General features: G+C 35.5%; 1 protein-coding gene across 1 annotated transcript in view; it reads right to left on the bottom strand.

The window, feature by feature from the left end:
- LOC140165712 (aldehyde dehydrogenase family 16 member A1-like) overlaps positions 1-14,936 on the bottom strand; it is a 42,432-nt gene extending 27,496 nt beyond the window's left edge. The window contains exons 1-9 of the mRNA XM_072189022.1: positions 14,808-14,936; positions 10,913-11,142; positions 10,306-10,484; positions 9,377-9,639; positions 8,435-8,587; positions 2,444-2,641; positions 2,102-2,200; positions 1,272-1,514; positions 83-240 (exon numbers count right to left, since the gene is read on the bottom strand). Coding sequence (XP_072045123.1) covers positions 83-240; positions 1,272-1,514; positions 2,102-2,200; positions 2,444-2,641; positions 8,435-8,587; positions 9,377-9,639; positions 10,306-10,484; positions 10,913-11,142; positions 14,808-14,915 — 1,631 coding nt within the window. The 5' untranslated portion in view covers positions 14,916-14,936. The remainder of the gene's footprint in view (positions 1-82; positions 241-1,271; positions 1,515-2,101; positions 2,201-2,443; positions 2,642-8,434; positions 8,588-9,376; positions 9,640-10,305; positions 10,485-10,912; positions 11,143-14,807) is intronic.
- Positions 14,937-15,381: the final 445 nt, after the last annotated feature.

Genomic DNA, 15,381 nt, shown 5'->3' with positions numbered 1-15,381 from the left:
CCAGATAGCCACGGGCATTCAATTGGATTGCAAAGAAATCAAACACCATACCACACTGTTCTCCTGTAGCACTAACACTAACCTTGGCAATTGATGTCCAGCAACAACAATTTGAGAACTCTTGGGATCAGCAACAGATGGGACAGCAGGGACATAGTTACCAAAAACTTTCATGTCCACATCTACTGGAGTTGGTCTGTACTTCTTGGACCAGGAAGGCATCACATACTCATATAAGCCCTGTATATTAAAGAAAGGATATGAACATGTTACTGGATGAAATTTAAACAAAAACAAAAGCTTGTGAACTTACCCATTCGTTTGCCACAGTATATCAAACTCTACTGAATAAAAGTTGACGTCGCTTAACAAAATGAAAGTGGAATGTTAAAGGGCAAAAGACATCCACCTATACAATGCATAGTAATCTGACAATCTTGGTCCATACACAAGCTTGTTGTATTTTTGCAAATAAAAATACTTCATTACCTGTTCTTGTCTCTTTTTTTTGCTAGGCCTGCTATATTGATAGTCACCAAACAAATCTTCCCTGCCCCATACAGCACCTGATGGCAATTTATTCTATCCCTCAAATCAGCCAAGACTGGACAAATTTCATCCTTGCACATTGAACGGCACCTACTTATTTAATCACCTACTTTGAGACTCATTATTAGCTCAGACTTAATTTCTCCAATTTGTTTGCTTCTACTCGCCCAATCCACCCTAATCTTGTAAATTTGGAGTAAAAGAGTATACCGACCCTAATTGAGACCTGTTCCCACAAAATGAGTGGAAAGTCCCCAAAGATGCTAAGACAAATAAACATGCCACAAATTAAACAAAAATCTCAGGGAAAAGTCAACATTTGAACACCAAATGAGAAATCTAGATTGACATGTCCAGTATCATTTTAAAGCTTATGATCTGAAGAATAGGAATCTTCTACCTGTTTTAGTTAACACTCCCATTTACTCATCTAGCGGGTGTCCCGCTAGCTTGACTATAACTAGGAAATCAATTCAGTGACTCTCATTTTGTGAGGTACAGGTCTCAATTTGAAAATTCTAGAAAGTTTTAAACTGTTTTAAACATGAATGAAGTGAGACAGCAGAAAAATAAAGTTATAGTAGGCCTATACTTGTTTTGCCTACGACTTTAAAATTTCATTCAAAAATCAGACCGACCCTGTTTTCCACAGAGGTTAAACTAACAATGTTTTGTTCTTGGTATACATGTACACCAGCTCATGAGTCCTAAACTGTACAAACCTCTTTGCCTCCATCCCTGCCATACCCACTGTGTCTATAACCACCAAATCCTGCTGCAGCATCAAACATATTATGTCCATTAATCCATACAGCACCAGCTTTCATACTCAAAGCTACTTCTAAACCCAGACTGACTTTCTCTGTCCATACACTGGCTGCTAATCCATAGTTGGTATTGTTGCCAAGGGCCACTGCTTCTTTGGCAGTTCGGAAAGGAAGGACAACAAGTACTGGTCCAAAGATCTGCAAATAAAAGAAGCATGTGGAACAAAACTTTTTTTTTTCTTTAATATAAGAGCCACAATTTTTGTTTGTGTCAAATTGAATACCAGTACATTGTACATGTATATTAGTTATTATATTAATACGGAATCGTATTTGTGTTTCCCTATTTTGATGTGAAGTATGTGAAGTCTTCTTTTGGCCTTTTTGGTTTTGCAACAAGTTTCATCACTGGATGAAGATACTATTTTGCTAGTAACAGTGATACTAAAAGAGTCTAGCTGTTCTGTTTTTTGTAAGTTATTTGAGATTCAATTTTATATTAGCAGTACACATGAATCATGTGAGACAATTTAATGGAATTTAAGGAAATTGAATTCAGTTGGAATTTCAGCTCAAGCGTCTTGCTTCAGATATCTGAAACTATTTAAACAATTAGTCACTTGTTATAGGTCAAGAATTATAAGACTGATGTATGTCCGAGTGTAATGCATTTTTTGACAGATTACCTTTGTCATTATAACAATATACAGAAAACTTAAAGGTTCTCAACTTCTCATGTGCTAAGTTGTGTATGGCTTCTTTAAACCTTAACACACAATACCTACCTCCTCCATTACAACTCTGGATGATGTCTGCACATTATTGATGACAGTTGGTGGGTAATAACAACCTTGTTTAGGTACACAATCCCAGTTTTGTATTATCTGTAAGAACAAAATGTCATTTTAGTTTTCATTGTTATCTTGATTTACACACTAGTTAAATGCATCAGATATAGTTGTACTTTTATTGATTATCATGAGCCGAGAACAATACTTCTTTCTTTGAACCAGGAAACACGTAAAAAAAAAAAAAAAAAGAGGAAATCAGCTGAAAAGAGGAACTCTCACATCCCTGCAAATATTGCATTTTTTTTAATTATTTATTTATTGAAAATACACACTTACCTCCGCTCCCTCACTCCTAGCCTCCTCCACATACTGCTCTACAGTCTTCTTCTGTGAAGGGTCTACAATGGCCCCCATATCTACTGATTTGTCGAGTGAGTCTCCTAGTCGGAGGTTAAGGATCCGGTCTCTTAGCTTGTCTACAAGGGCTGGTGCAACCGTCTCCTGAACAATAAGTCTAGATCCTGCACTGCACACCTTATTTTATGAATGGAAATTTAAAAAAAAAAATTATTTTTAATGTCAAATTAACATTAGGTTTCACTGCCTGAACATAATTAATTACAACTTGAATTCCCTCCTGAGGTTGGTATCTGTCACTGAGGTGACCAGATCACCAGGCTGTCATTGTAGCTAGAGGCAGTATATGACACACATGGGTCAATGAGTTACATGACCTTGTGTGGTATTTAGTTCCCGGGAAGTGAGTTATTACCGTCGATTTGGTTGAAAAAGGAGGTGAGACATGATCAATTCTCGCGATTCCAAATACAGCGCCACCTTGACGGCAGTGAAAATTGGCATTTCCGTGTCTGGAATTCGACATCGTTTTTCATCAACCATAGCTGACCATGTTTGTGATTATTACTCTAAAAACACAATGTTTTGTAGTACTTTTTGAAATTTTTTGAGACTTTCTGTGTTGAAGTGAAATATTGCAGTTTGATATTCATAGATGTCCTTTTCTAAAACCCATAAACTTGATGTTGATACTAGGTGTTAACTTTTTGTTATCCCATTTTCTAAAACCGCCCTTTTTGTTTTTAAACTTTACGATGCTTTTCAGCCCGATACGCTGTGAGCCTAGTCAATCTTGAAGTAGCCCTAGGCCTGTCCTTTTTTTAAAAATGGAAAACGCATAGGTTTTATTTTGGTTATTAGAATAAATTGTTTTAATTCTTTCTGAATTTATTGTTTGTTCAATACGATAATAATATAACACCAACATCCATACTATAGGTAGGTATGTCACAGTGGCTGCACAATAATTCTGCTACACTGTGCATGCAAGCATAACAGTGAATTGAAAAGGGCGCGCTTCAAATTTGGCCAATTTTAGAAAACATCCATGTCGATAAATGAATTTCTTCATATGCTTCATTTATCCAAATTGTTTAAATTTTTAATATATGATGTGTGAAGCCTTTCCGAGGCTAACATCGGTTCCTCCTAAATTAAAATTGTTTTGTTTAAGAGCTACTGCCTGTTTTTATGGATTTTTGAAAATCGCTCATAAATCAGTAAATATAGGCCTATTGAAGTAAAGGAACTACCACCATTTAGCTGAAATACTAATCTTTCTTAGCATGCAAATTAATTCCGTCGACAACAAATGAAACACTTCCTAAAACCAGTTGAAGCAAAACATTAATCAATGTTTTTTTTAGGGAGTAATTTTCCAAACCGCAATAGCTCTAAGCCATTGTGTGTGTCCAAGGCCATACTATTTTTGTATACGCGGTACAGTAAAATTTGCTGTTCACTTTTCCGATTGTCCTCCCATGTTAATCCAGATGACAAAATGTTAATTTAAAGTCTCATTGCAACTGAATTTTAATTTTTACTTTTAGGACTTAACTTTGAGTAATGGTGACACATACCATGTTTACAGTAAAATTAAAATTATATTCTAGACACCGTCAAAATGTCAAACTTTTTATTTTTTGTATTGTTTTTAAATAATTAACTGCAGTTCATTTATTCAACCTCATAACAGGAACATACATAAAAAAATTATGATGAATGAACAGGCGTTCATTAAATATTGAAAAAACCTAAAATTACTCATGCCTAATTTGCATAATAATAGCATAAATACTTAATTAGCTGTAATTACCTAATTTGCATAATTAATTACTTTTTGTGTATTTTTCGTTATCAATTGAAAGAACGTTGTATACATATGTGTGCAAAAAAACCCGCACCTTTATATCATGTACGGTTTTCTATTGGCATCAATTTTGCATATTAATTAGCTGAACTTAGTCATTTTTTGATATTTAATTTGTCTGCAGATTGGCTGAAATTGCTAAAATAGTATATTTGGTTAATTTATTATGATTATTCAATGATAGATTTTTAAATTTTGTTTTCTGTAACGAAGTCAGGAAAGATAGGAATTTAACATGTGATATTTAAATTAATGCTGCTTTTTCAAGCAAGCGTCTAAATATACCTTCAAAATCTCGAAATGTGCCAATTTTGTCATTACAGCCATTTGTGGCAGGATTTCATTCCATCTACGAGCATCTTTAAATTGGCGCTTTACATCACAATGCATTGACCGATTTCAATTCTGTTTTTTGATTTTTGATGCTTTAATAAAGCTCAATAATGTATGAACATTAAATAACGTGTTTCTGCTGCGATTATTTTTGAGGTGATATGCCTACTATAGGTGTTGCGTTTTTGTAATCGGCCTACATTTACTAAAAATGTGTTTTGTTTTTTGCACGAAGGCGCTTATATACCCGCCCTGTGTGAATAGGCCTACAACAAAAGAAATTCAAGTAAATTTTAAAAAGATTCTTAATACTCATTACTTATAAACATGCATTACATTGGTTTGCCGTTTTTGTTATTATTGTTATTGTTTGATTTGTCCTTATTTTATGTTTAGCCTAAATTTGTATTTTAAATTATATTAGGCCTACTATCAAACATTAAAAAAATTACGATCGCAATAAAAACACTTTGTAGGCATAGCTTACCGCATAAAAATAGCATTTATTTTTTGTTAATATTTCAATTTGAGACTTTCATGCATAAGTTCAACAATACCTCATAGAGTTCTAGCATTATATAATAAAGGTGAAGAAAGTTTCAAACTGCAAAAGAGTACATGAATTTTAAAAGATCATTATTTTAAGGCATATCAAGAAAATCTGCATGAAAAAACTTTATAACTTTAGAACCAAGTATGCTAGACCTTTAGTGTTTTCAATTTAAAATGATAGCCTAATTAGGCTACAGTAACACAATTTTCAAAAATGCCTCCTTTGGCCCCCATGAACCAGATCGTGTCACAATTAAGGTTTAAATTTGACACTTTTTCGACTAAATATTCAATTGGACAATTTTAAACACCTAGGCCTAGGTCTATAGGCCTACATGTTTTTTTAAAAAGAAAAAGAAAATGGGAAAGATTAAAATCTTTCCCATTTTCTTTCTCATGAAATTATAAGTCAACACTGTGAAAAGAACTGAACTGTAGTGTAGTCCAACCTTTATGGCATTGTGGACTTTGAAAATGAAAACGTGCCTATTCATACAGAAGAGTAGGCCTATTCGAGCTCCCGCACCAAATTTATTGAGGGGCTGAGTCCCCAGCCCCAGTTCATAAGCCTACCCCAGCCCCCGGTTCATAAGCCTATGTAATTTTGTTGACAGAATTGCACCACGAGAGTTTATTTTAAAAATTAACAGGTTTATTTGTTTAGTGCAAGTATATATTTTCTCCCGACATTATACATTATTAGGGCCAAAGTGTTTTGTTTATAGGGCTATAGAAGGAAATGGCTTCTAAATTTACGACCTTTCATGATCATACAGTAGGCCTACATCATGCTACAAAGAGCGTTTCAAAACGTCACACGAAAATGCTTATAATATCTATTCAAGTTTGTTAAAAGGTTATAAATGTAACTAAAACATCTCGATAGGCCTAGTTTAGCAAGAAAAAATAATAAAAATAAAAAAAATAAGACAAGCGTTCAAAACATTTATGAAAACCAAAGCGCTTTTATCTTAATCATATGTATGGTAATAATTATGGGAAAAGTTATCCAATCAAGAAATAAAAAGGCACGAATTTGAGTTTTAGATTAAATTACCTGTTTGAAATTGTCTTGCATCAAAAGCATTTGCTATTATCAACTCGAAAATTGACATTTTGACATCGGGTTTATAGGCCTAGATGGTCGATCAGAGACATCAACATTTTTGACATCGAGTTTTAACCGTAAATGGTTGAATAGGAATAGAGTACATTTGAAATTTGAAAACGTTTTAATCGTATTTAAAAAAAAATGCTTTACGCTGTCCATGCTGTTAAAATATGTATTGAATATTTCGTTATTCTAAATATTGAAAATTAGGCCTACTTTAATTAAAACGAACAAGGTTTAAAAATTGTTTTTTTTTAAAGGATATATAGGCCTATATAAATTAGGCCTATCCGCAATCATATTTTTCAGTGTTTTCTTTTCTTGTAAACGAGAGCCTAAAGTATTTTCCCAAGCGCCTCCGATCGGGCTCGGAAAAGTTTGAAAATAAGGGTTTAATTGATGCCCATTATTTTGTGTGGGAATAGGCCTAACACTCTGAACATTCACAGAGCTAGGCCTAAAACCATGACTGTCGAAATTAACTTTAAAAAGGAGGCAGAAAAAAAAACACATTAAAAAAAATGCTTTACGCTGTCCATGCTGTTAAAATATGTATTGAATATTTCGTTGTTCTAAATATTGAGAATTAGGCCTACTTTACTAAAAACAAACAAGGTTTTAAAATTGGTTTTTTTAAGGATATGTGCATGAGGGTCTAAGTAGGCCTATCCCCAATCATATTTTTTTAAATCAAGTCTATTATAGCCCTACTTACAACAAAGCTTAAAGACCTGAAAGTGTTTTCTTTTCTTGTAAGCGAGAGCCTAAAGTATTTTCCCAAAGCGCCTCGGAAAGTTCGGAAAAGTTTGAAAATAAGGGTTTAATTGATGCCCATTATTTTATGTGGGAATAAGCCTAACACTCTGAACATTCACAGAGGTAGGCCTAAACCATGACTGTCGAAATTAACTTTAAAAAGGAGGCAGAAATGAAAAAAAAAAATCGTCGGAGGGTTGAATCAACAGCTGATCATCATCAACGTAAATAAACAAAAGTGGTTGAGTAATCGACAGCAACACTCGTTTCCGTTTCCTTGGTCGATGGTTCATCGTCGCCGCGTCATGGATGTCGACTTTTACCCATGATGCTCTGGGCGAAGTAGATCAGCCAGGCGTGATCGTAGGTGGCGCGCTGTATTTGGAATCGCGTCAATTGTGTTCAGGCAGTGAAACCTAATGAATTTGAAATTTCAATGAATGAGGAAGCCAAAGAGAAGGGTCTTTAGAGAAGGGTCTCTAAAACAGGGTCTCATTTGTGTGACAATTGCTGTCTGTGAGGATCAAGACAAGGGAGCACACAGAATTTTAGACTACAAAAAGGAAAACAAAGATAAAAATGTTGATAAAGAAAAGAAAATCTAAGTTAAAAATAGCTATTAAATATATGCGTATATTAGTGTGACAGCTGTTGTATTGTGAAGGTCTAGAATTGAAAATTATGCAATGTTTTGTTAGAATTAAATAATCACATCAAACAACCCCAAGCAATAATTGGGGTCAAATACACATAAACAAGACTTCCTTGCAGCTGGTGTCATTTTCTCATTTATGAAAAAAGTAGAAAGTGTTTATGACAGAAAGCCCAATAGTGTTTATACTTATTGCAGTCAGAGATCGCAGGCTCATCTATGCGACATCTTTAAGGGTAGAGCGATTTTCATTATCTAGATCAATATATTATTGAAAATTAACACCTTGATGTTTTGCAAAAGGCCATTTTACAAATCGTATATTTTGCAAACTTGCTTAATTTATTGTTGTTAATGAGTTATGTACGTTTTACAAAAGTGTTGTTGTTTCAGCCCTCTTTACAACGTAACTCAAGAACCGCAGCACCTATAAAAGTATATATGTGATATTTTAATTCTTCTACACGCTCGCTATGAATTGAGCAATGCAGTTTTTGCCAAAGCGCACTACCATTAGTAAGATGCTGTGACCTACCAAATCACAACAGTTTAAAATAATTAATAACCTTAAAGCACACATCTATTATGTAAATGGTTTTAGTGAAAGCTTGTGATTTGCAAAATGTGCATAAATTGGCAATGAACTTCTCTCTCATTTCACTGACTGCACTTCATGCCATAAAAGCTTTACAATACCTGTCCTTGGTTAAACCAGATGGCATCCACTATGCCTTCCACAGCAGAGTCCAAATCAGCTGAATCAAAGACAACAAACGGTGATTTGCCACCAAGTTCTAGAGACAGCTTCTTGCCCGTTCCTGCTGTGGCTCGTCTCAAGATCTGGCCAACCTATATACAGCAAAAAATAATTATGCACAATAAATTACACGGTTGTACTTGATTTTATATATCTTTCAGTGATTCTAATACTATGCTGTAAAAAAAAACCCAATGATTTGAGAATCTGCATAATTTGTCAATATACTGATAAACGGCCATTGCAAGAATTTGGTCTGACACAAACAGAAACAACAAGTGATCTCCACATCTTCTTACACTTCCAAATTACAACAAGATCCCATAACTTTGAATAGAGGATGGACACTAGTCTTGCTTCGGTTATGAACTATGTTATAATTATATACATTTCAGTATTTCTTCAACATGTAGGCCTAACAGGAAGTCAGTTACACCTTTAAGGGGGTACTACCTTGCCCAATTTTGTGCCTATTTTTGCATTTTTCTCAAAAATTATAGTGCATTGGTGACAAGTAAGATATGTTTATTATAGGGGCAAGGACTACAACTACTGCACTGGTAAATTTATTTCAGCACAGACAGCAGTTGTGGAGTTACAGTCAAAAATGAGGGAAAACCAGTATTTTATCAATAAATCAATAACTACTTGCCTTGAGTTGCAGTAGTTGTAGTCCTTGCCCCTATAATATAAATATCTTACTTGTCACCAATGCCCTATAATTTTTGAGAAAAATGCAAAAATATGCACAAAATTGGCCAGGGGTGTAGTACCCCCTTAACTACAACCATAGCCTCTGAGAAGAACAGACCAAGGATTGCACTGCATGCTGCAAACTATAATAAAGTAAAAAATGTATTTTCCCATATGGCTAATCTTACCTCAGTCGATCCAGTAAATGCTACCTTATCCACATCCCCATGAGTCGCCAGCTTACTACCGAATGCACCACCCCCTGTCACTACATTGAACACACCTGGTGGGAGACCAGCCTCAGCACAGATCTGAGCTAAGAGCAGGGCACTAAGTCGTGTGAATGTAGCTGGTTTCAAGATGATTGTGTTACCCATAGCAAGGGCTGGGCAAACTTTCCATGTTAGTAACATCAGAGGGAAGTTCCATGGTACAATTGCCCCTACAACACCTGAAGAATAAAACGTTGATTTTACATGTCTGATAAGAATGACTGCATTGTTACCAGAGTAAGGCTGTTATAAATGAAAGATGATTTCTTTGGTATGTTTGTAAAATATTCTGCAACATCTATAGAGCCAAAGTATAAAAGCTTATTCTGAGTGAGAGATTTCTTTAAAATCCCTCGTTCCTACTTCTGTTCATCCATCCATCCATAAATTTCATTTAGTTTTGAAATGCCACTCCAGGAATTGAGTTTTTCAGAATGTCAAGGAATAAATGCAAATTTTTTATTGTTTCAATTCCATACTATAATAGTATCGGTATATGTATCCAAAAATGCATTATGCTACAATGTGGGTTAAGCTGGATGCAAAAAAAGTTTGAAAACTTTTCAAAATTCCTAAACACAAATAAATCTATATAGATAAGTTGACTTGTGACGTCAATGCCTGGCAGTATGTGTAAGCATCATCACAATTATTTCGATTGTTTTTTGGCTGGCAGTATGCGTGCGCATCATATTTTGTTCAGGGCCTGTACTTTTAAAATTCCTGCCGCATCAAAATAAGGCTATTGAACAATGAAGTGGTTGTATGCAGTTCCCTCAAGCATATCGATATACCAGTCCCTGGCCTTTGTTGATAAACATTGAGGTCAACTCATCTATACCTACCAACTGATTTCCATCCTGTCATTTCTGTATCCATAAGTTCAGCCCATCCAGCATGATGATAGAAATGTCTGACAACTAATGGTGTGTCTGCATCACGAGATTCACGGATTGGTTTGCCATTGTCCAAGCTCTCTATCACACTCAACAGACGCTGATGCTTCTGGATATGACGTGCCACGCTGTGAAGGAAACATTTCAGGAGAGCCGATAACTGTGATATTCATCACTGTTTTTATTTCTAGAAAGTACATATGTCCAGCAAGTTGGCAGCCGAATCCAACCCTTGTCTTGTTTTGGAGCCTTTTTGATGTTCTCTTTGTGATTTTGTTGCTTTTAAAAGGCATCTCTTATAATTTTCAATGTTGATTCTGCCTTGCATTTGCAAAATGCTGTCAAAATAAAGGTCCTGCTGATGCTGATTAGTGGTAGAAGCAAAAATATGGGGAAATAGTCCCACTTTTGTTTGCCAGTCAGGGCAATCATACTCATTCAGGAAAATATACGGTTTTTGACATAAAGTTTGGCTTTGGGTGTGTCATCAGGGAAATTTAAATTTAAAAGCATCTCTCTCTCAACAGATGAAACTGAAACTATAAAAATCACTAACCTATACAGATGTCTTGCCCTGACATGGCCAGGCATTTTACTCCATGAATCGTATGCCTTTCGTGCCGCACCAACCGCCAACTCCACATCTTCCTCTTCTCCTTGGACTGTCGTTGCCAACGTTTCACCTGTAGATGGCGCTTTGGTCACATACACTTTGCGTCCTTCTGGATGCACCCATTTGTTATTAATGAAGTGACCAAGTTTACGATTGTGACTTTCTAACCATGCCTGAAAATGAAAATGCAGCATTAAAATTATTGGCACCAGAACAAAGAACATGTACATTTGCATTGTGATAAGTACTCGAGCAAGTGGTTTGACATCATCCTCTCACAACGATTACGACGGGCGATCGCATCAAAAATATTGTTAAAATTACACTTTTTTAAACAAAATTTTAGACTGGTCAAAATAGGTATATTTTACTCAAAAGATACAGTATTCAATATTTTAAAACAGAATAAATAACATTTGTTGCAAAAAAAGATATGCAGTATACGATGATACACACCCCAAATAAAATCATTGTCATGATTGTTATAAAGACTGCACAAAAAGTAACTCAGCTGTTATAAATCGCCTATAGATTCAGAACTAATAATTGTTTTCACAATATTTCAACATAGCGAGAAGGATGATTTATTTACACGCATTTTGATACCCCATTGCGTCAAATGTCGTTCAATATTAACAACACATAGTGCTTTTACAGACAAATACCAGAATATAAAAGTTGCAGTTTACAGCGATCAATGGTTATAATGCCAGCACTGTAAACACGTAAAGCCCGCCATTATCTTCAAGCGCTTACTTCAAATCAATACAAATAACTGCAACTTTTAAATTGGGGTATTTTTCTTTCAAAACACTGCTGTATTGTCAATATTGAACAAAATTGGACAAATTTGGTATCAAAATGCGTAAATAAGTCATCCTTCTTTTATGTTGAAATATTGTGAAAACAATTATTAGTTCTGAATCTATATAGGCGTATTTATAACAGCTGAGTTACTTTTTGTGCAGACTGTAGATCCCAGACACCTAGTGCTGTCGTTGACATGCCTTATGTTGACATGTCAACATCGCACGTATCCCGACATGTCGACATCAAAAAAAAAATTCTAAAATTTCTTTTTTCTTTTTTTTTAATTTTCAAAAAATATTTTTTGGCCAGAAAAGCAAGTTATAGGCCCAAAATTACTTGTTATTCAAGGTTGGAAACCAGAGAAATACTGCTACTAAAATTTTTTTTTAAATGCCAATTATTTTTTACAAAGTTGGATAAATTTGTATATTTTGATTACCTTTGCTTCTAGTGAACAGTCAGGGACACATTGAATTAGTATGCATTGCCAGCTGTTCAATAGAAGCAAAAGTAATTAAAATGTACAACTGTATCAACTTTGTAAAAAAATTGGCATTTTTTTTTTTAAAAGAATTTTGTCGACACTGTCGACGTCGGTATATGAATTATATCGACATGTCGATGATGTCGACATTAAAAAACGGTGCCGACAACAGCACAATACCGACACCTGTACCATTACTCGAGAAGTTAACTCTAGCTTCAAATTTGCATACAACGATAGTAAATGCATTCCATGCTAGAGTGCGTTGCTATCGTTTTTCGGTCAGACTACAGCGGTGCAATTTTTTGCAACAGAGGTTATTTATTCTGTAACTTAGGTTGAAATTTGGATGAAAGTTATTTTGATGAGTCAATTGTATCTTTTGAGCAAGATTTGCCTATTTTGGACAGTCTTAAAATTTGGCTGAAGTGTAATTTTGGCAACTTTTTTATGCGATCGCCTGTCGTGATCGGCTGTGTTTACTTCTGAAATTCCATTGCTTTACGGTGTTATGCTTCAGCGAATCCGACTAGATTTTGGTTTCTAGCCTAGAATGTGAAGCTATCGGTGATGAATTCTTGGCTAGATTTCTCTAGCAACTGTACCGGTACTAGATGGCTATCGTACTCGCGTCACTGACATGACCAGTGAAAAAACATGTACCGGTACGGTAGGGTTTCTACTAGTACTATGACGCTCTAGCTGAAATACAGCAAAATAACATGGAAGCTAAATTTTCAGAAAAAAGGGGGTCATTCGGTGTTGGCAATGTCAAAAATGGTGTGATTTTGTTTGGGAGCGTCCAAAATTTCACATCACTGACAATCAAAAATAGCTTTTTACCAAATTTTACAGTACAAAATAGACAAAACTCATTTATTTTGCTCAAAATGCATGCAAACTTCGCACATTTAGTTATTTGTGAAACGCGAATGCAAATCGAGGTCATTAATATCTCACAATTGACCGCAAAATGCGTAATTGTTCCAATGTCGCACACAATTGACCGGCGTTTGCATGTTGTTGTGCGTTGAACAAACTGCGTGCGTGCTGGCTGCTATATTTGCGCGCTACCATATTTGCACCGATTGTGATACGCACTTTTGTTATTGGTCGTCCTATTTTAGCCTGATCGATTTTTGGAACTTAGGGAAGATGTAAAAATCATCTATTTTCATAAACTTTTGAGCAAAAATTTGTGTTATTTTGTAAGGTGAAGAGATTAAAGTGACGGTTATGAATGAGGTTAATCATGTTAATAACTTTGCATCGGTATTAATATACTGTGTGTCGGGCATTGTGAAAAATCTAAACATTTTGCTTTGGACCTCGGAATATTCCTCGGTTCCAAAGGCAAAATGTTTGGATTTTTTTTTTTTTTTTGCCCTCCAAATTACCGATGCGCAGTTATTAACCTCTAGAAGAAAGTATTGTATCCAAAACCAAGGTTGTGCGTTCGCGTTGTACCTTAATTAAAATATATGCGATTTACGATCGCGGTTGGATCAAGTACAGCTGTTGAAAGCTATAGTTATTTTAACATGTCATGTATACATACACATCACATCACCGGGTCACATCATATGAAGATGTATGTATGTTCATATAAATGATCATAAAATCTAAAAATGTTCATGTGTTTAAGCAGAGAAGATGTAATAAAGAGGAGGGTCAACGGAATTATATCCTTGAGATAATCCCGTAGGTAATCCTGTCGCATCTATTCATAGTCCTTTATTCTCAAGTAGTTAGACATCCACTTGAAATATCCCATGATGTTATGTGTGTGACCGCCCATGGTTGACCAATTTTCACTTCAGAATTGAAAATATTTCCAATGTTTCTATAGAGAATTTGTTAAAAAGTATGAAAAGCGTGTATTAAGGACCTGCTGCTTGGATGGGATACCACATGTGGATAATACAAGAAAGAAATCGAGTGCTGTAAAATGTCCCCCCAAATCCACCGTTTTTTGTAAATATATAAATTTCTAAAGAAGAAATTTTTAGGATTTTTTAGAGAGGTGATGATTGTTGATCATTTCTATTTTATTATTTTATGTATTTTCCTGTCATTTCCTGCCAACCTAATAAAGATATTCTGATAATTGATAACATTCTTTATCATAAATAATAGAGTCTGAAAGTGGCAACAAGTAGCAAAAATTATAATTTGCCATGGAACTTCAGTCATATTTTATCTGAAATCTGACAAGATGACAGGGTCTGCTGCATGCATGGTGTGTATGGCATGATGACATGCACACACTGACCTATCCCTAAAAGCAGTTAGCTGCAACTTGTGTATCACACCCATCCCGGGTTCAAACCCTATTGTGGTATTCTATTGTAAAGCAGCTAAATAGGGTGATTCATCATTTACTTTGAGTGAGCGGTCTCACACATATGTTTGAGGATAGCTTAATCAAGGCCTCCTCTTTATTACATCTTCTCTGGTTTAAGCTTACCTAGCTAAAGGCTACACCCACACCCAATACAAAACATGATTTTGTTACTAAATACCACTATCTATTAAAAATCGTACCTGAGCAGCACTTGGTGCTTCTGGGTTTGGTCCATAGTCCATAGATTCGAAGATATCAGCCACTGAATTCGATGATGAATTTACCTGAGATGCAGAACTGGCCGCCATGTTTGTTGACGTGAAATGAAAATGACCTCGGCCTTTTCATAAAAAAATCCCTTTAAAAGGGATGTGCAAAGTCTTGAGTCTTGAGTCTTGAGTTTGGTACTGTCCAACACTCCAAGATGGAGACAAACGGCCAGGATGTGTGATCTGCGCTGTGGTTTTGAAATTCTTGCTTAGTCTTGGTTGCTTAGATATTTTGTTACTGCTGTTTTGAAGGGTTCCGGTTTTGTGATGCTGATTAGGGGTGGTGCAATAATTATGTGTATGCCCGGGGTGAATTATAGGGGGGCAAAGATTTTTGGCAGGCCAAAAGGGGGGGCAAGCATTTTTGGCAGGTCGAAAGGGGGGTCAAGCGATTTTTGGCAGGTCGAAAGGGGGGGGCAAGCAATTTTTGGCACAGATATTTTGGGCACCGTTTCTATATTACGCCCTAAAAGGCGTAGGAAAACGTTACGAACACGTTCAAATA

The sequence above is a fragment of the Amphiura filiformis genome, chromosome 12 (genome assembly GCF_039555335.1).
Source record: "Amphiura filiformis chromosome 12, Afil_fr2py, whole genome shotgun sequence".
NCBI lineage: Eukaryota > Metazoa > Echinodermata > Ophiuroidea > Amphilepidida > Amphiuridae > Amphiura > Amphiura filiformis.
Note: the sequence above shows the minus strand (reverse complement) of the source record. Positions and strands in the feature narration are given on the sequence as shown.